Here is a 21,344-nt window from a genome sequence, read left to right on the forward strand (position 1 = left end):
TGGAATGCCGACCTCGATGGGTACTAGTGCCTCCTTGCCGTAGACCAACCTAAATGGAGTCTCGCTTGTAGTGGTTTGTATTGTAGTGTTATAGCTCCATAATATTTCTGGGATCAAATCCGCCCATTCTCCTTTCGCTTAAGTGAGCTTCTTTTTTATTGCCTGCAAGATTATTCGGTTAGCAGCTTCGGCCTGTCCATTTGTCTGTGGGTGCTCGACCGAGCTAAAATGATGTTGCATGTTAAAATTTTTCAAAAATGATGTGAGTTTACTATCTGTAAATTGTCTACCGTTATCCGATATTATCTCTCTGAAAATTCTAAACATACATATGATGTTTCTCCATATGAAAGTTTGTACCTTTTCAGCTGTTATTTTGGCTAATGGATGTGCCTCTATCCATTTTGAGAAGTAATCTATTGAAACTAAGAGAAATTTTACCTGTCTCGGTGCTCTTGGGAATGGGCCAAGGATGTCCAGCCCCCACCTATAGAAAGGCCAGCTTACCTCCATACTGTGTAACACCTCGGCTGGCTTCATTGAAATGGAAGTGTGCTTTTGACAGTTGTCACATGCCTTGACCTTTGCTATACAATCCCTTTTCATCATCGGCCAATAATGTCGCGTCCGGATGATCTTGGCTTTTAGTGCTTGCCCTCCTATATGGTTGCCGCACACGCCCTCATGGACTTCGGCCATAACTTCATCGGCTTCATATTTGCCAAGGCATTTTAGGAGCAGTTGTGAGAATTCTCTCCTGTATAAGTTGTTTGCCACAGTTGTGTAAAAGCTTGCTTTTTGCCTAAAGAGTTGGGGGTTCGCCTCATTCTTCGGAATGGTCCCTGCATTAATATACTCAAGGAAAGGCATTCTCCAGTCGTTTACCTGGGTGATACTCATTATGCACAATGATTCGATACTAGGTTTTTCTAGTGTGAGCTGTGTTAGTGTGGAAGTGTGTGCATTTGCTCTGGTGGCAGCTAGTTTAAATAGTATATCTGCCCTAGTGTTCTGTTCTCTATGCACGTGCATTATAATAAAGTTATCAAATTTCGAGATTAGATCCTTTGCTATGAGCCAATATTGCTCTAGTAGAGGATCTTTTACCTGAAATCTCCTTTAATTTGTTGAACCACCAACAGAGAATCACAAAAGACCGTTAGGCATCGTATACAGAAGCTGAGAGCGAGCTTTAGTCCTGCTATTAGTGCCGCATACTTGGCTTGATTGTTGCTTGCTATGAAATGGAATTGAAGTGACTGCTCGGAAACTACTGCCTCCCCTTCCCTAAGCACGATTCCGGCTCCGCTTCCATCACGGTTTGAGGCTCAATCTACCTGCAATTTCCAAACCTGTTCCTCGTGTTGCTCACTAGTTGTAAACTCGGATACAAAATTTGTGATCTTAAAGTCGGTCGTGATTCACATTGAATATCGAACTTGGAAAGCTCGATGGACCACTTAGTTAGTCGTCCTGCCAATTCTGGCTTTGTCAGTATTTGTCGCAGCGGTTGGTCCGTTCTGATTATTACTGTGTGGCTTTGGAAATAGTGCCTTAGCCTTTTTGCCATTGTTACCAATGACAAGGCCAACTGTTCTATTCTAGGATACCTTTTTTTCACTGGTTGCATGATTCTACTGACAAAGTATACCGGTTTCTGTACTTTTCCTATTTCAACAACGAGTACTGAATTTATAGAATAGTTAGAAACAGATAAATACAAATATAAAGGTTTACCGATCTCTGGCCTTTGTAATATTGGCAGGGAGGATAAGATAGCTTTCAACTTGGCAAATGAATTTTCGCACTCATCAGTCCAATCAAACTTCTTGGTATTTGAGATCGTCCTGAAGAAGTGGTATGATCGGTTTGCTAATGTGGGCAGGAATCGTGACAGTGTGGCCACCCTTCCTGTTAACTGTTGTACTTCTTTAATTGTTTTCGGACTTGTCATTTTAAGTATAGCCTCACATTTTTCTGGGTTTGCTTCAATTCCTCGTGAAGTCAACATAAATCCGAGGAACTTTCCTCCTTGTACCCCCAAAAGCGCATTTCTCTGGATTGAGTCTCATATTATATGCTCGGATTCGTCTGAAGATTTTTTCTAGGTCGTCACAGTGTGATCCTTGTGATGGAGTTTTGGCCACCATGTCATCTACGTAGATCTCCATGTTTCGACCTATTTGCTTGTGGAAGATCTTGTCTATTAGTCTTTGATATGTTGCACCTACATTCTTTAGGCCAAATTGCATTACCTTATAACAAAAATTTTCATGTTCCGTTATGAAAGCTGTTTTGCTTTGGTCTTCTGAATGCATAAGGATCTGGTTATAACCAGTGTAAACCCCGGTTAAATTAGTAGATAATTAGTCAATAAATTAATTTTTAATAAGGAAGATTAGAAATGTGAATATTATATTAAATTAGGATAGAGCTCATCGAAACGAGAATTTTGACACTAATTTCGAAGAAATCGGTCCAAAATTAGACCGAACGGGCCGAACCGGTTGAACCGGGCCCAAACCGGGCCCAACCGGACCAGCCCTTTAAGTGAACCCACGTTCTTCTTCTCCCCATTTTTGGCAGCGTCGAAGAGCATCAGGGAGAAGAAAGGAAGAACGTCAAAATTGTTACGTTAACTTCCGATCCCCGTAACTTCTCCGTCCGAGCTCCAATCGCCGCACCGTTTGCGGCCACGCGTTCACCGCGTCGAGCTCTACATTTCTATCGGAACAATTTCATAGGTAACTTGCTATTTCACTCTCAGCTTCATCTTCCCCCAATTTTCGAATTTTAAGTGGGAATATTGAATTTCTTTGATTTCTGATGTTTTAGGATCCAATTAGCTTGAGAGAAACGTTCACTCTTGCTTATGTGAAGCTTGGGTAAGGTGAGGATACGATAATTCTATTTTAATTTCATTAAATTTGAGCTTTGAGTATTAAATTGGGTATATATGTATTATGAATGTGTATTAGGTTGAAAATAAATAATTGGAGCTTGAAATTGTGAATACTGGAACTTGGAGGAAGCGGATTAGTTGAGTTTTGAGGGGCTGTCTTGGTTTTGAATAAATAGCTTTGGTCGTTACGTGGAAATCGGCTAAGGTATGGTTTAGATTTCTTGCATTTAATATATAATGTTCTGTGAAAACTTAGGCTAGACGGCCATAGGATAAGTTGGAATGCAGGTGTATGTTTAATGTTTAGTAATTTGTTGATGAATATATTTGGTTGAAGTTTATTGGATAATTAGTTATTAATCTTGGATGGTGAATGTTATTGTTGATGAACATGGTTGGTCTAGTGCTAATGATTTGGTGAATTATTGATTTGAGATATTATGTGTTAGAAGCCTAGGGTTAGTGAACTATGATCCTTAGTTGAATTTTTGGTTGTTGGATTTGAATATTGTATGAATATAATTGTAAATCTGAAGTAGATTTATTGTGGTGACTGTTATGATGATGAGGAAGGGTATGTTGAATTGAAAAGAAAGCAGGTTTGGACCCGAAAAGGGTGGCAAAGTCCGAGTTTTAGAGGAGATGCTGCCGAAATTTTATAAAAAATTAGAGATTTTGTTTAGATGATTATTTAAAAGAGATTTAGATTTAAATGTTATATGGTTTGATTTTGAGTTATTAAGAAAGTGAGTATGTTTTAAGTTTGAAGTTTGATTCTTAGAAAAGAATGAATTATGTTTTGAATTGAAACTATTGATGGACGGAATGGGAGGTGTGATAATGAAGGATAAGGATTGAATATGTTTAATGTATGATGATGAATGAGATGCAATTGAGAATGATGTGGATGTTGAGGAATTATAATTGAATTATTTATATGGCTTATGAATTTGAATAATCTGAGATACGAGATTCCCTGGATTAAGTGCCGTGGCTTGCCACCACGTGTACCAGGTTGAAAACTCGATACTCTGTTGACCCTACGACGTAAGTGTGACCGGGCACTATATAAATTCCCGGGAATGTTACCCCCATTGAGCAATATTGATTATTTGAGAAAAATCTATGCATAGACTCTTGGGGATGCACGTCGGGGGACAGTCTAAGGACAATTCAGACTTGTCGGGTTGGCTGGATAACCGACAGATGAGCCTCATCAGCCATAGGACAGGCATGCATCATATGCATATTACTTGAATTACTTGCTTGTGTATTAACTGGGTGTGCCTAAATGTACTTGCCATGTTAAATGTATATTTGTTATCTGCAGTACTTGTAACCTTCTTGTGCTTGCCTTTGTCTGTTTAGTTGTCTGTGAAAATGCATGATGGAGTCGGAGGTATGGAGGAATGGCAGAATGGGATTTAGATTTAAGGTTAAGTTAAGTTAGGTTTAAATATCCTTAGTAAACCACCTTTTATGGTTTCTGTTTAATACTTTAAGCTCTACAATCTGAGTGTCGGCGTTCTAGGATTGCCTCTGGCATTCCCAGGACCTTATATATTATGTGTGTGGCACCTTTACCATACTGAGAACCTCCGGTTCTCATTCCATACTATGTTGTTGTTTTTCAGATGCAGGTCGGGAGCCATCTCGTTAGGCGTTTGGACTCTTAAAGCGGAGGGGTTACTGGATAGTGTTGTTGTATAGTTTTGTTGTACAGTGATGTATATATATGTACTTAGCTTTCTCTCCGCATAACTTGTCCTTTTTGATCCTCTTAGAGGTTTATGGAGAGGCAGGATTGTGTGTATGTACTTTTGGGTTTTGGATATGTATGTATATATGTGTAAATATTCTCCGGCCAGTCTTGACTTCGCAGGCTGAGTTAGGAGCTTGTTATTTTGTATCTTTGGCACTCTATTCCTACTTCTGTTATCTTATGTTTGACAGTTACAGTTTTCTTAGCATGCAAGTTAACTCGTTCCTTGAGCGTTGCGCTTTTATCTCGCGATTTTTATTTTCCCTATCCTTCAAGGCTCCTAGCATATTATAACTCTTCTGCTATTATATGTACTTATTTTATTTTAGAGGTCGTAATACCACATCACCTCTGTTTTACGACTTAAGCGTAAAGCTTTGTGTGGTAGGGTGTTACAACCAGAGTAGGCATCCATGAAGCTTAAGCTTTTGAACCCGGAAGCATTGTCTACTAGTTTGTCAATACAAGGCAATGGGTAAGCATCTTTTGGACAGGCCTTGTTAAGATTTGTAAAGTCTACGCACATGCACCATTTACCTAAGTTCTTTCTTACCATTACCACATTTGAGAGCCATGTGGTAAAGCGGATTTCTTTGATGAAGCTGGCGTTGAGGAGCTTCTTAGTCTCTTCCAGAGTTGCTTTCACCTTTTCTGCTCCAAGGTTCCTTTTCTTTTGAGCAACAGATCGGATTGTTCTGTCGATAGCGAGTTTATGGCAGATGACGCTTGGGTTTATCCCTGGCATGTCTGCCGATGTCCAAGTAAACAAGTCGGCATTGTCCTGTAGCACCTTTATCAGCTTTGATCGCTCTTCTCCCTCAAGAGCTCGCCCAATGTACGTGAACTGGCCGGCCTTTGCGGTCAAAGGAACCCTCTGAAGGTCATCCACCGGTTGAGGTCTTTCCTGGAAATCTTCCCTGGGATCAAGTTCTGCTAGTGACAGTACCTCATTTGTGCTATGGATTGCTTTCACTTCTTGCCGAGGTTTTTTCTCTATGTTGGCCCCCTTTAGGCTTGCATTGTAGCACTGCCGAGCTTGTTAGCGATCTAAGTGTATTGTCGCTATCCTGCCATCCTGTACCTAAAACTTAACACATAGATGTAAAGTAGATACCACTGCTTTGAAGGTGTTCAAGGCAGGTCTTCTGAGGATAATATTGTAAGGACTGGGGCAGTCGACTATGAGGTATTGAATATCAATTGTCTTTGATAATGGAGTGTTTCCCATTGTCGTTCTTAACCATATGTAGCCCTTAATTGAGACCCGCTCTCTAGAGAACCCAACCAGTTCTCCAGATGAAGGTTGCATAGCCTTTTCAGTCAGTTTCATTTTTTGAAAAGTAGAATAGAATAGGACATCAGCCTACTACCTAGGTCGAGGAGGACCTTTCTTACAAAAAATTCTCCTGTTTGGATGGAAATCACTACAAGGTCGTCGAGGTTTGGTCCTGGCGAAGCTAGGTCGGCTTGACTGAAGGTTATCTTGGGTTCTGCTGCATCCTCTTTTGTCGGGGATATTGTTTCTTCGATTGCCAGCATTGCTCGGTAACTTCGTTTTCATGCCGCGTTTGTCTCACCTCCCCCAGCAAATTCTCCGGATATGCAGTTTATAACCCCCTTGGAGGGCTAGGGTTGGCCCATTTACTGTTGTTTTTTTCCTCCGAGGTTCGTGGGCGCTCTTCTCAGTCCCGGTTGTTTTTCCTACTTCTTCGCCCTTCGACATACTTGTCCAGGAGGTCTTGTCTGGCTAATCTCTCCAACAAGTCCTTAGCTATCATGCATTCATCCGTTGTGTGTCCATACTTCTGGTAGAACGCACAGTGTTTGCCTTTGTCTACAAATCGCTGATCTTGGTAACTCCCTGCTCGAGCAGGGGGCTTTATTATTTTGGCGTTGAGGATCTCCTTGATTATATTCTCCCTCTTCGTATTGAATTTGGTGTAAGTATCAAATTTTGGTGTGAGCCTGAAGGGCTTCTTTGGCTCCTTGTTGCTTGTCGGCTTGTGAGCCTTCTCTTCTTCTTCTTTTCTGGGTGGGTGTTTATCTGTTTTTCGAGCTTCATGAAGCTCTTCTATCTCCATTTGACCTGCGGCCCTTTCTCGGAATTCTTCTAGAGTTCTCGGTTTGGTTACTGTGATCATCTCTTGGAACTTTCCAGGTCTGAGGCCACTTTTAAGGGCGTGTAGGTGGACTGCTGGGTCTAAGTCCGGAATCTCCATAGTTGCCTCGACAAACCGGGTCATGTATTCTTTTAGGCTTTCGTGCTGCCCCTGTCTGATTGTGCTTAGGTAGTTTGATCCATGCACATATATCCTTGACACAGCAAAGTAATCGATGAAGGACCTCGCCAATTACTCAAAAGAAGAAATCGAACCTACAGACAGCTTAGAAAACTAGAGTAATGCAACACCATCGAGATAAGTAGGAAAAGCTCGGCAAAGTATAGGTTCATTAGGTCCGTTAAAAAATATCATTGATTGGAACTTTTTAATATGGGCACGAGGATCACCGAACCCCTTATATGGCTCAAGGGCAGTAGGGAGCACAAAATTTTTCGGCATCTGAAAATTTGTGATTTCTTTTGAGAAAGGGTTGTCCAAAGTCAGCTTCTCTTTTGGTGGGGTGAGATTCTGGGGGTCTGCATTGCCTTGAGTCGAGATCTTGGAGTTTCCCTCGCCATACTTCCCCGTATTGTAGGCGGACGACAATTCAGCTATTCTCCGAACTTCCACCTGAAGTTCGGCAATTTGAGCTAGGAGTTCCGCTTGTGTGGGTTGTTGGACTCCATTGTAAGTCATCTTTGGGAATTAGGGATCCTGACAAAGAAAAAATGCAAAACTCTACAAAGAAGGTTAAATTCAGTGGGGTCTTTAGATTTCGGGCCCACGGTAGGCGCCAAATGTTCCGTCCGTATGCTGCCAAGGTATGATAACTCCTTCTACTGATGTTCTACTCGGGTGGAGGAGCTATACGTCGGCTTAGATGAAACACCACGGCGGGAACACCTGCAAAAAGCACTCCGACGCTCAAGTTAAAATATAGCTTAAGAGAAACAATAATGAAAAGATTAGAGTAACTTGTGTGACCTGTCTCTTCCGAGCTTACTACTTCGGTTTATATAGGTACTTAACAAAGTGGTTCTTGTTGATTTTATCCGAGATTCCTGCCTTGACTGAAGTTTGTTATGGTAATGGTTGTGGCTTATCTTTGACTGACGTTGTTGTTTGTTAAGTTTATCCGACCTTATCGTCTTTTCCGAGCTTATCGCTTTTTTGGCCGAGGTATAGAGAATGTATCACTAGTCATAACTGATTTTGTTATGTTAGACTAATTTAATTGAATTTAGTTAACAAAAAAACTTAGATGTGTAGCATTACTTTAATTTATTATATCACCTCTTAAATAGTTACATGGCCAACAATTATGGATCCTATATCACTTCTTAAATAGTTTGGTCAAATATAAAATAACTAATAATGAAAAAAATTACCTTAATTTGAATAATTAATTTATTCAAATACAGAGTCACGTAAATCGTCACAGTTTGTTAACTAATTGCAAAAACTAAATTATTTAACATCTTTAATAGTTAAAAACTGACATTTATTATATCACCTCTTAAATAGTTACATGGCCAACAATTATGGACCCTATATCACTTCTTAAATAGTTTGGTCAAATATAAAATAACTAATGAAAAAAATTACCTTAATTTGAATAATTAATTTATTCAAATACAGAGTCACGTAAATCGTCACAGTTTGTTAACTAATTGCAAAAAATAAATTATTATTTAACATCTTTAATAGTTAAAAACTGACATTTTCGAATGTTAAGAGATTGTCATTCAAGAAAATAGTTAAAGACCGGAATGGCTTCTACTCAAGAAAATTAGTTCTACTGTGATTATTTAGAAAGTAACATGTCAATAATAATTAAAAGCATTTTTTATTCCGTAGGTAATCATGATGACGACTATTTTTCTTTCCATCAATAATTAACTGAGAAGTCTGACCACCTCTTCCCACATTCTTTTTTACTTTCCCTGTCTCAAATTCAAAAATCACCAAGAGGACACACTTTTGCTACTGCAAGTCTGCAAGGAACTTAGCATTCATGCTAAAGTAGAAAGAACATTCCCCACAATGAAATGGTAACACTAAACACTACACTTGCATTTATGGCTGTTGAAAGAAATAGCTATTATTACAAGGGTATGACGACGCGTTTCTGCTCAAGATTGTCAAAATGAATATACATATTTCTCCTTATCCTTCACAGATGTAAAAAAGGCAAAAAATGACAACAAAAATTTGAAAAGATAATGAATCTTGAATTTCCTCACAGCCATGACAGAGAACTCGTAAGCTACCCTATTTTTTTTGTCTCCTTTTTATGTGTGAGCACAAACGAATTTATAGAAAATTGGTTCAAATTTCTTCAGGATTAGTCCCTCTCTTCCTCTGCCAACTTCAAATGCAAACCACCACCGTTCATATCTCTGTTGTGACTGAGGATATTAATTGACAACTACAGGACACACTGCTCCAAAAATTATGAGATTCCACATTTCCCTGTATCCTTATTTTAACTCACTAGTGTCCTTTCAGCACAGCAAATCCAACGGGAACTTTCTATGTAAAGTCTTTGGGGTCTTGAATTTCAAGCCTATCAACATCAAAGAAATTACAATTATTATAAATAAACACATTTTAAAAAATAAGAAGGCATCTTAGTTTTGGAGATATCATTTATATACTCCTCTTTCTTTTAATTTTTATCTTTTTCCCCCTTTTGCAGGGCAATTTTCCATGTAATAGCAATTAGTAACAAAATTATGTAATTATCCTTCATCAAGATTCTCCATAAACCCTTTTATGTAGCAAATAGAAGCTTACCGTGGAATGCGGAATCTGAAGTAGAACAACTGCAATGAAGTACAAAGAAAAGGAAATTGCAATCCCGGAGATACAATTATGCAGCAGTCGTCGATTGTCTTTGGTAGGTATGAAGACGGACTTGAGTGTATTTGTTAATTCAAAAAGTCGATGTGATATCTACAAAACCAGGTCAAGTGAATACAAAAGGCACAACTTATTAACATGGCTCTTATGAGAATTGAAGATGAATGGTAAAAAACATAAAAACAAAAAGCAAAAAGGTAAAGAGGAAGGCTACTTACGAAGACGTATATAGCTGTAGTAAGCATGAAGTTGAGCATAGGATACTCTGGGATGAGACACAGAAGCCACTTTGGCTGTCCATTTGGCATGTTAGATCTGTAGGCAACAAGGAAACAGTCAGTATCTTAATACTTACTAGCTAACAGTTCTTTCACCAGCTTTCTCGCATTATGATTAAATAGTGTATTGATAGGTACTCGCTATTCCACTTTTTATAAATTTTATAAATTAAACATGTACAATGATAACAAGTATGAGATTTTTCAAAAAGATAAGTACCTTGTAATCTAATTAAGAAGTTTTGGATTCAGATAATAACATTTTTTATGGATTACATATGAAAAATATTTTATGAAAGAGGGTTATGTACCAAACCTCTCTTGTACTGTAGATATGAAGAAGATTTACTGCTTACTTGGTGTCATTATTTTTCAAAGAAAGAAAAAAAAAATCCTTTTTAAATTAAAGAAACCAATTTAAATTTTTTGGGATATCTGGATAAATATTTTTCATACAGGCAGAATGCTAGAAAAGGCAAAAGGAAAAAAATTAAATTCTACACGACCAAAAATTTATTTATTTTCATAACAAATATGCTTGAGAATAAAAAATCTTTTATTTATATGATGTCCAAACATATTTGCATTTTCAAAAAACTTCGAAGACAATATCATTTTAGTAAAGTTTATGTGAAGACTCGTATTCTATCACACTAAAGTGAAACATGGAGGCCAGGATGATCAACAAAAGGAAACAGAAGACACACTAATCATGGAACAACAACTAAGATCCACACAAAATGATGCCAAATGAAGAGTGAAAAAACAAGTTGACCAATATGCACGAACCTCAACCAAATGTGAAATTGGGAAATGTAAGTCTCAAGAGTAATCTTCCCAAGCCACCTGATAAACACAAAATATAGAAAAATACGAAAATAAAAGATAGAAAAAAGCATAAGTACCGCTAAATTAAAAGGGGAGGTATGGGAGGAAGGGAGAGATAACCAAACAAAATGGAACTTCAATAACAAAGGTAAGGAACACATACGCAAATAGGGTCAGAGAGACATTCCGAAGCTGCTGAGTGAAATTCCTCAAGCAAATGTAAACACTGTAAAATATTTTAGTTAAAATCACAAGGATCAATGGAATAACCTAAAAAAAAAATGTCACCCGATATTATTATAGGATTAGTCTCCTTAATAATGAAAAGGAAACAATGGAATCTGAAAGAACGACAAAATGGCAAAAGGAAAATAGATAATACTGACGTAATTGGTATCCATGAAGTGTAGGGGTGCATCTTGTTATAATTGACCTTGTCCAGCTTGTAAATGTATTCATACCACAAGTACCCAGCCTAGAAAGGAATGGTGAGAGTGAGATATTCTTTCTTACTATTTTTGGTCTAGAACTGAGATAATTGAAGTGAAATATGAAAAGAGATGTAGACATGTATAACTCACAAATAATGAAATTGAAACAATGCTTGTTTTAATTGTTAATCTCCTCCTGGTTTCACACTCCTCCAATTTTTCCATCCATTTCTCAACCTGAGACAGTAAATTATTTCAAATTTAAATAGTTGGATATCATCAAATATAATTCCCAGACCCATCAAATAAACCAGCATATGGATTACATTTGGATGAAAGTAGGCATAAATCATTCCAATTATCCAGATGTAGCGATCAAGCCCAGATCTGAAATGCCACTCGTGCATTCGAGGGAGATCAGGCTTTGCAGGATCAGTATAACCTGTGACACATAAAGATTTCTATTATGTACTTACAGTGTAAACATGCAAGCTTATATTCTTGGATTAACAAATCAGCTTGAACCATGCAAATACACTACATGTAAAACCATGCACTTTAGACAGAGTATCTACAATATAACTATGATTTTTGTTTCCCTTCATAATATGATCACAATTGATGAGAAAATCATACCATTCAATTTACAAGTTAGCAGATCAAAACAAAGATCAAAAGAAAAACGAAGATTAAAAAACTAGTTCAGGACTTTAACCAGCAGGAAGATCAAGTAACTTAACCTTAAGAAAAATTGCAACAGAACAAACACAACAAAGGTCAAACTAATAATAATATAAATGTCCAAGTTAAATATCTTACTAACCCAAAAAGAATGCAAATGGACTCCAGAGTATGTCAAAGAATCCAGGGATTTCCCAAATCAAGATCACCACAAGAAAGCATGCAAGAATTTTTGCAGCCATCACTGAGCTGTTTTCGTTATACTTGCTATATATACCCAATGCTCCATACACCATCAAAGTGAAAAGCGTGTGCATGGGACATATATAATAGAGCATGTAGTCATTGTTAAGCACAATACAACAGAAGGCCACAAAAAAATTAAGCCGCCACATCATCTGCAAGAAGTTTAATGAGTTAATAATATTGTTTTATGAACAAAGAGTAGCAAGTTAAGGATACAGAATAGACACCACATATATATCACCTGAGCAAAGCGAGCAAGGCTGAAATCTTTTCTAACATAATAATATGAGAAGTTTCCAAATCCAGTCATCCAAACATATGCAGCAATAAAAACACGTATTGCATTGTATATCTCCGTCGCGGCAAAATAATGATACATTAGAAAGAGGACCTGAACAAATGGAATATGATCACAGCCACAGTTAAAAATTAGACACTGCAGGAAGATATTCACTGAATTATGGAATAATTGAAGAAATACACATATGGACTATGTTGAGCTAAATCCAATTTAAGTTTCATCTCTTAAAGTCTTATACATCTAGACTACATTTTTGTGATAATCAGATTTCAGTTTCATCATGAGAATAACCAATGGCTTTAATTTCCATTCTCCTGTTGTTAACCTTTTAAAAAAATATAATTCATGACAAGGCCTCAAAGCATCTATGACCGAGTGGCGTAAAATTTCATTCTAGCTACCCAGTTCTATATAAAGTTCAGTACAAGCTAAGGTGAGCCTATTCAATGCCCACACTCCACGCTATGATATGTACTATAATTAATGTACTAAAATATGTAAGGCATCCAAATTGAAACCTACCTGCATCCATCCTTTCCATTCCTCTGTTTGATGTCGGTTAAGATAAAGTATGCTTCTTCCAGAAAATGCTGATGAGTCATTATGTTTCTTTAAAGAGGTCATGGCTGACACTATAATCAGAAGAATGTACAAGAAGATGAAAAGATCCCGACTATAATTCTGTCAAACAAATAGAAAAGGAAAATCTAGTTAAAAAAGAAGCTATTACAAAATGGCAATAATTTAAGTCATATAATGATTTAAATACAAAGTACATGACAGCTTATTTAAACATATATTTTGATCCCTTAGCTCCAGTGCATTTTTGTATTCCCTTCTCAAGTCAAACCTGTGATACAACATATATCTAACCAAAAGCTTGATCCCCAATAAAATAAATAAATGAACTAAAATAGTTGCACACTGGAGCTTTGGCTATGAATATTGTAATCTATGATTCCAAGTGTAAAACCCTACAAGGTGAAACATATTGCAAGATATGTCTTCCCAAGCATTGATTGAACAACAAATTATTACTGACCAGAAAAAAGAAATAAATAAACAAAACAACAGCAAAATCGTTGCACAAAAGTGTACTGGGCTATGAAATCATGCATTATGAACTAAGCTAAGTATAGAAACTAAGAGTAAAAATTATAAACAAGGTGAAATGTATAAGAAATAGCCTCCTTTCATTTACTTTGTTCTTCATACAGTTAGTTTATAGGCTTTCAGATACAAATATCAAAAGGGGTACTCATATAACTCACATGTAGATAATTCACAAATTAATTTTATATGTTTTATAAATAAAAGAGCATTAATAGCATTAGCAATTTAGCACCAAAAAGAGTTTGTATAAACCCAACTGATATACTATATACTGATATTGCAGTCACGAAACAAGTGGAAAAGTAATAAGTGGTATAGAAATACCTTTGTAGACTCTCCAAGTAAGTTGGTTCGATCACAAATGTAGAAATAAAACAGGATCAGCCCAAACTCAGCCCTAATAATTGTTGTAAATAAGTTTTAAGAACTCAGAAGATTCAAGAGCATAACATAAAATGTTTTGAGTCATTTAAAGAATGATGACCTACAGTGCCCTTAAAGTTGCTCGATTTTCTAGCAAGAACGAATCATCCATGGTCAAAAACCTAGACAGGACAAGTAAGAAGGTAAGGATATTGAAGAATAAGTGTGAGAAACTGAAGACAACCTCATGAATATATAATGTAGAAAATGACCTGATCAGATTTGATTTGACAGATGATCCATAGAATTTTGCTGATGATGATCGTGTAAGCCCTGCTTCAAGCAAAATGGCTCGATCATCTTCCTTAATGCTTTCCTTCCCCAACTCATCAAGATTAGTGTCTGAATGACTGCAATCCTCAAAGACAAATTACTAAGCATCAGATATTTTTCTAAGAGATTTTTTTTATGCTTTTCAGATCTCAAAATCTTAGAGGGAGAGGTTAAAACCATCAAATACAAGTCAGTAAAAAAGAGTATTATATCCAGTTTACATGTTTCAACAAGATATACTTGTTTCAATCAGGCAACAAAAATTTTCAAATGGATCCAAGATGGAAACATAATCCATATCAGTCTCTTCTTGTGTCTAACTTTACTTGCATTTTTCTGATTTCAAATTCTTTAATAACTTTTAGCGGTTTTAAGAGAACTATACATCTAGTTTCATGCTGGCATGAAACCCATAAAATTGGATTTGTTATCTCTGCAAACATTATTCGGGTTTGTAATGTTCAACTCGTAAACTTGATAATGAAGTTTAAGTGCTGTTACTACATTTCTGGATGCATAATGATCCCTGAATACCTAGCAATCTAGCACAATGCTTATGTAAGAGATTTTTCCTCTACTAATCAATATATCTCATTATTTTCCAGATCTAGATTATCATCAACTGCCTCTACAAGACGTCCCTGCATATTAACAAAGTTATCACCTACAGAAAGATTGATCTGTATGTCTAGAGTTTTTTAAGAACATATTTTCATCACAAATCTATCCAATCACAGAAGATACATACAATTAATAGAAATGTGGAAACTCATCCTTGATATATATTCCACCACTTCAAAATCCAATATGATTTAATCTGTTGAAAGGTCAACAATTTCCCACGACTATAACAGTGCAACAACTTACACTTTAGGAGGAGGTGACACTTTCTTGTACTCTAAGTACTCTGAATATATCCATGTAACAAAAACTGGAATAATACCGAGCAAGAAAGACACCTGGGGTCAAAATAAGCAAAATTCCATAAGAAAATTGACTATTTCATATCAAATAGTATCATGATAATAGTATGGAAAGAAGGTAAAGAAACCATGATGGTGTAATCTAACAGAATTAATTCATTAAGCATAGATGCATTATTCAATGAGCATAAAAAAAGTTTCAAATTTAGATTTCTCCAAATTTAACCCAACTTCACTATGCTCAATTTCAAGTACACAGTTAAAGAACTCCACTCGAATTTGAAATATATCAAATTATGCTGTCATTCAGGTCCAACTCCAAAATTGTTTTTCCCCCAAACATACATATATTCATCCAAATGGTTTTTAGCTGCTGAACTAACATGACTCTGTATCTACCAACTTAAAAATCTCATTCGTTACTCTTACTCAATGTTCCAGATTGAATGAGAGTTATGACCTATATTATAGTCCAATCCGACATCAAACACTTCCCTTCCAGAAACTCAACCAATCATTAACAGTTAGATTCAAACAACATTACACCAAAGCAGATCACCGACAATTAACCTCTGTTTCGGAAATTTCACAACCGAATCGAAGTAATCAGAGAGAAAAATTATCAATCAGAAAAATCAAATCTCACAGAGACACACACACACACACACCTGCCCCGGCGTGATTGGCCCCGAAACAACCATGTTGGATGAACCTGCTCCAATCTGCAGAAACGAAAGGGAAATCAGCGAAGAAGCAAGCACATTGGAATGGAAGAATCGAAATCTGAGAGCGTATACCGAAAGGCAAAGAGATCGAAGCACCTGATATTGGTAAGGGGAAGGTGTCAGAGAATGATCATAAATAGCTTTGAGAGTGAGAGGAAGAAAGAGAAACCCTAGAGATCTGAAACGAGGAGTTTGCTTCAAGAATAGAGAAAATGTCAGAGGGGATGTCTCTCTCTCAAGTGGTTGAATACTTGAAGAAGCCTCTTCTCTTCTCTTCTTCTCCTTCTATTCCTTTTTTTCTTTCTTTTCTGTCTCTTTTCTTTTATTAGATCATTTCTTCTTGTGTGTTTTGTGTTTTATTTGTGTGTGTGCAACTGTTCTTTTCCTTTTACTAAATTACTAATCAGCATTAATGTTTGTTGCCACTTTGCTTTCTTACTTTCTTTCCTTGCCTCTTTTATTTCTTAAAACTAATCACATGATTTTGGTCATTTTTTAACTAACACTAAATAAATTAAATACGTATTCCCAATCCAACCACTGAAAGTTTGGTATGGCTTCATGTGATGATTAGTTTTTAGATTAATTAATTAATTAATAATTAATTGGAAGCATGATTGGATTGGATGTCTTGTTTATTGGATCAAATCTTCCTTAAAACTTGGTAAGTTTTTTCTTCAACACGTCTTCGTCATAAAATATGGTGAATTTATATGATCATAGACTTATGTCTGTGCTTCAATTGGAAATTTGGAATATTACAGCCGTACCAACTAGTAGACAAGGGTGAAATACTAAAGAATGGACACTGATGCAGCCGTTAAATAATGTGTCTCGCTATGGTTCATAATCCATAATTTATTATCGATTCGTATTAATTGCTTTGTATAATTTTAAATGCAAAATTAAACAATTTATTTCGGTCCACGCTGTTTTTTGTAAATACTAAATACCCTGCATCCTGTCCATTTCTTTTCAATTCCTTTCAGTGGTTGTCATTTTTTTAGACCATAAATATTTTCCAATACCCTAACTTTGACCTGAAGTTATAGGGTGTGTTTAATAAAATGGTAAGAACAAAATTATTTTAAAAATCTATTTACATATGTCAAAATCAATTTATATTTTGAAACATAGCTAAAATACTTTTAAGATTTATTTGTTTAAATTGTATAAAAATATGTATTTTGGTGGTTAAGATATAAAGTAAATATTCATAATGCACACATAAAAGACATATATTTATCATCTCATTATCTTCGTATTTTCTTTTTTATTTTTTAGTTGTCCACGATATTTCTCATCCAGACAAATCAATAACTAATCCATTACGGATCTTAATTCTATTTAAGGGTTGCCGCTGCATGTACAAGACGAGAGTCGACTCTCAACACTTATTTAAGCGGACGAGTGAGCTGTCTACTTCACGAATCCAAGTCGATTTATTTGTATTTTCTTTTAAAAATACAAAAAATAACATTTATTGGTCATTCGATTCTCTACATTGATTTCCCCGAAAACTTTTATGGAAGCCCAAATTAAAATATCTCTATTGTTGTGTTTCTTCTTTATCATTTTATTTTGGGCTTTGGCCTTGTTTTTCTTGATTTTGTTCAGATAAAGCCCAATATAAATCGTTTTTTTTTTTGGAGACAAAATAAATATTTTGTCACCAAATTTAACTACAAAAAATTCATCAAATCCAACTAATTCACCTAAAACAAATAAATCAAGCAATAATTAATACCCAAAAAAACAAGCAATAATAAACCAAAAAAAATAAATAATAAATAAAGCAAACAATATTTATTCAAAATATAAAAAAAAAAAAAAAGATTCACATATGAAATAACAGGGGAAAAAGATTCATAGAATTCTTGATCAAATTCGAACACCTAAAAAAGGTACCTTTGAGTATCAAATTTCCCCAGTCAAGTTTTAAGAAAATAAGCAAACAATAATTATATGGTCCAATATATTATCATTTGTGACTATATTCACATCACACATTTGGAGAACACCGGTTGTTTAAAATAAAATAAAAAATGTGTAGGTGTACGTGGATGTGAAATTATGGAGATCGCTAGTAATTGATAGCACAATAAATTAAATTTAAAAATGAATTAATTAATTAATTAAACTTTCTGAAATGAGATGAGTGGTCCTATTTCAGCTATCCCCCATCTAAAAAGTAGGCAAATTAATTATTTGGCGTAATACATCCCACATTTCTGCCTCAAAACATCGAATGATTACGATGGAATCCATAAAATGTATGCATGGGGTGGTTATATTAAAGAGCAGGTAAGAATTATTTTGGCCTTTACTTGTGGAACGGGATATCTTTTATTAATTAAAATGGGAAACTAAGAATCTAAGACCAAGTCTAGCTAAGTAGTTTGAGGACACACATACATAACTCACATTTAATTTGAAGGGAGGAATAACCATTAAATCTTGGCTAAATATTTAATTGATTTAAAACGGAAATATTTTCAAAAAAAATTAAGTAAAAATAGTCATAATTTGTCTTATTTAGCGACAATTAATAAATACTAAATAAGACAAGTTATAACTTTTTTTTCTCTCTTTAGCATTACCAATTTAGAACCCAAACTATATGCTGAGGTAGAATTAGGGCTGGCAATGGATAGGGTAGGGTAGGGTAGGGTTTGGACTCTACCCTAACCCTACCCGCGGGTTGAAAATTCTATTAAAACTCTACCCTACTTTATCCGCGGGTTGAGAATCTCTCAACCCTAACCCTACCTGCACCCTAAAGTTCTAAATCCTACCCTACCCTACTCTACCCGCAGAAATATTAAATTTTTTCAAAATAAATATAAAATTCAATCATTTCAAATTTTATACATATTAATAACATAAAAAATAACAAACTAATGCTCTAAATTACTAAATTAACTAACTAGTTTAGTGGTTGTTCACTTATTGTAAGTCATTACATAAGAGAGGTTGTGGGTTTAATTCTCACTTCCTTCACTATATATCTAATTTTTATAAAATATGTATTATATTTGAGGTGCAGGTAGGATAGGATAGGATACACCCTAAATCCGTACCCTACCTTACCCGCAGATATACCTGGACCGGATTGAGTACCTGCGGATAGGATATGAATTGCCAGCCTAGGTAGAATTCAATATTCATTCCCAGAAACATTTTTAATTAACTTTGAAATTACTATATATATATAATAGTACATTTATTTTGATGAAAGTACATACGATGTCAAACTCTCTCTAGTTTTACTTTTGTTTATTGACGACACATATATTATATGTCAACCTTAATTAAAAAAATTGCATTGACGCTTTTTTCTAAGGTTATTATAGGCAGTATCACGTTTGATGTCTTTTTATTTATTATGTCTATATTGATCTCGTTACAAAAATGACCAAGATCGTGCCTTATAAATATCGTGTGAATTTAAGTGTAATTATTTTTATGTAAAATTATTAATTAAAAATTATTAAATGATAATTTAGTTAAATATATTAATTTATTTAATAATTTTTAATTATAAATTCTATATGAAATTGTTTCACCTATAAAAATATATAAGGATATTGAATATCATATAATCTAAATTTTCAGAGATGGGTTACTATAACATATTTTGTTATTTTTGTATAGGAGCTTTTATTTTGTTATTTTGTTAGGATTACGGTCTAATTTTTAAACGTGATCTAATGCAATAGTTAGCTAAAAAATGCCAGCTTATAAAAGCTAAAAAAGTAATTTGAACATATCCTCATATGGTATGCATTTGTACATATTTATTTTAATCCTCCTCAAATTTCCTATTAAAATACTATAAATAAATAGTTTAATATCATACTATTTTATCCTAATTCTTTTACTTAAACTATTACCTACTTCAGTATCAAAATCTCTTCCAGTAGATACACGTACACCTGACCACCGTGGAGGCACTAACCTAAATCAAGGGAGATATATATGTCCTAATCTCATATTATTATTTATATCATATAAATTTAATTTATGTTCTACGAATATGAAAACTAGTCCTAATCTTACTTTCAGGACAGAGATAGTTTTACATCTTCTTTACTAATTTGAGAACAAAATATATACTAGTTTGTGTGTGTGTGGTGCTTTTCAGTTTTGATCATAAAATTTTGATTTTGTTTTATATTTTTAACTTGTATTTGAATTTTTAGGTAAAACAAAAATTAGGGAGTGAGATGAACATTATTAATTTTTTTGTATTAATTCATTATGAAATTTATTTGGCCATGGTCTATCTAAAATGATCTCTTTCAAAAAATTAATTAAACAAGTAGTAGTTAATAAAGTACACAAATAATCTTTTAGCAGTATTATATGACTAATAAAATTTATTGTTTTGACCAATATTACTAAGTACTAAATTTTAGTAATATAAAAATAAATTATGAATTCAAAGATTGACTAATAATATTAATAAAAAATATTATCTTTTATTATTCGTCATAATTTTATGTTGCATTACCTTTATTCCTTTTATCAAAAGAATGTTCTTATTGTTTTTTATGATGAAATAAAATTCTTCATTATATCATTTTAAAAAAAAAATTTCTTCATTATATACCATGTACTGCATATCCGTGAATGTATATAGCTACAGCTCCACAATCCGTAAATTTTTTTCATTATATCATTTAAAATTTTATTGATTAAGTATTGTTTAAAAATAATAAATTTTATTAATTAATTAAGTATAGCATTGCTAATTAATTTACATCCTCGCGCTATTCATATAATCTCATGAAATTAACTATGAAAATTTCCCTCTTAATTATATCCCACCTTTTTCTTAGGGTTAAACTTATATCCAATCCATAGAATAATCCACTTCCGATAAAAAATTATGAACAAGAGAGACAAATGATGCTAGTGAGAGGGCTTCAATGATATATGCATGAATGTATGGATACAATTACGTGGAAGCAAACTTGCCATGATTCTGAATTTAGACAATATTTTCTTACCTTTTTCTACATGGTTTCCAGTTTAAGATATAAAGCGAGGGCGAAACATGCACACAAAATATAATTTCTACTGTATTGTCGACTCCCTAAAAAAGGACAAGATATTAACGAAGAATATTTCTTTGTCACAGAACTTAATTAGCAGCTTTGTTTTACTTTGACTATGGAAGAGAATATTAGGCAAATGTGAACATGATTCAGGCCCTGCCTCTACATACATATGTATAATTTGAGAGTAATAAGAAAGGCCAATAATATTCAGAAAGAGCTAATATAATTATAGTAGATAATTGACTTTATGTATTATGTAAGAATACCAGTTTGTTTTTGGCACTTACACTACTTGTAATTGCGCCTTAAGATCCACGGTATATATGTACTTACTACTGTGCAAATACATACATATAAAACCCATTTTTAATTTAAATAAGCAAATCAATGATTTAATTAGGTTAACATATATGGATACACACTTGAAAATA

At 34.6% G+C, this 21,344-nt stretch overlaps 2 protein-coding genes and 1 long non-coding RNA gene across 4 annotated transcripts; 1 reads left to right on the top strand and 2 right to left on the bottom strand.

Moving 5' to 3' along the window:
- Positions 1–2,869: 2,869 nt before the first annotated feature.
- On the top strand, positions 2,870–4,823 carry LOC148572679 (uncharacterized). The gene is made up of 2 exons (XR_015907585.1): positions 2,870–3,107; positions 4,537–4,823. It is a non-coding gene; the product is annotated as an uncharacterized LOC148572679 (long non-coding RNA).
- A 261-nt stretch (positions 4,824–5,084) lies between these two features.
- Positions 5,085–6,203, bottom strand: LOC148572680 (uncharacterized). Its single transcript, XM_088507689.1, has 4 exons — positions 6,060–6,203; positions 5,779–5,976; positions 5,218–5,691; positions 5,085–5,111 (listed from the first exon to the last, which is right to left on the bottom strand). The coding sequence occupies exons 1-4, from the start codon at positions 6,201–6,203 to the stop codon at positions 5,085–5,087; spliced, it is 843 nt and encodes a 280-aa protein (XP_088363815.1).
- A 2,638-nt stretch (positions 6,204–8,841) lies between these two features.
- LOC107631558 (protein REDUCED WALL ACETYLATION 3) lies at positions 8,842–16,279 on the bottom strand. Of its 2 annotated transcripts, none has more exons than XM_016335041.3 (17): positions 15,947–16,279; positions 15,794–15,847; positions 15,070–15,161; positions 14,142–14,279; positions 13,995–14,051; positions 13,831–13,903; positions 12,916–13,074; positions 12,334–12,483; positions 11,989–12,244; positions 11,492–11,607; positions 11,316–11,402; positions 11,121–11,209; positions 10,898–10,960; positions 10,696–10,752; positions 9,847–9,943; positions 9,563–9,721; positions 8,842–9,332 (listed from the first exon to the last, which is right to left on the bottom strand). In XM_016335041.3, the coding sequence occupies exons 2-17, from the start codon at positions 15,824–15,826 to the stop codon at positions 9,327–9,329; spliced, it is 1,632 nt and encodes a 543-aa protein (XP_016190527.1). In that variant the 5' UTR covers positions 15,827–15,847; positions 15,947–16,279; the 3' UTR covers positions 8,842–9,326. The 2 variants fall into 2 exon arrangements, with proteins under 2 accessions (XP_016190527.1, XP_088364142.1); XM_088508016.1 differs by having other exon boundaries at positions 15,923–16,177.
- Between the last annotated feature and the right edge of the window lie 5,065 nt (positions 16,280–21,344).

Source organism: Arachis ipaensis, chromosome B3 (assembly GCF_059453495.1).
Source record: "Arachis ipaensis isolate K30076 ecotype BB chromosome B3, ASM5945349v1, whole genome shotgun sequence".
NCBI lineage: Eukaryota > Viridiplantae > Streptophyta > Magnoliopsida > Fabales > Fabaceae > Arachis > Arachis ipaensis.

Coding starts and splice junctions, on each gene's coding strand:
- LOC148572680 (XM_088507689.1), bottom strand. CDS start 6,203: ATGCTGGCAATCGAAGAAACAATATCCCCGACAAAAGAGGATGCAGCA. Junction 5,977..6,059: donor TCCAAACAGGAGAATTTTTT/GTAAGAAAGGTC, acceptor CTGACTGAAAAG/GCTATGCAACCTTCATCTGG. Junction 5,112..5,217: donor GGCTCTCAAATGTGGTAATG/GTAAGAAAGAAC, acceptor ACAAACTAGTAG/ACAATGCTTCCGGGTTCAAA.
- LOC107631558 (XM_016335041.3), bottom strand. CDS start 15,826: ATGGTTGTTTCGGGGCCAATCACGCCGGGGCAG. Junction 11,210..11,315: donor TTGTTTCAATTTCATTATTT/GTGAGTTATACA, acceptor ATTCCTTTCTAG/GCTGGGTACTTGTGGTATGA. Junction 10,753..10,897: donor GTCTCTCTGACCCTATTTGC/GTATGTGTTCCT, acceptor TGTGTTTATCAG/GTGGCTTGGGAAGATTACTC.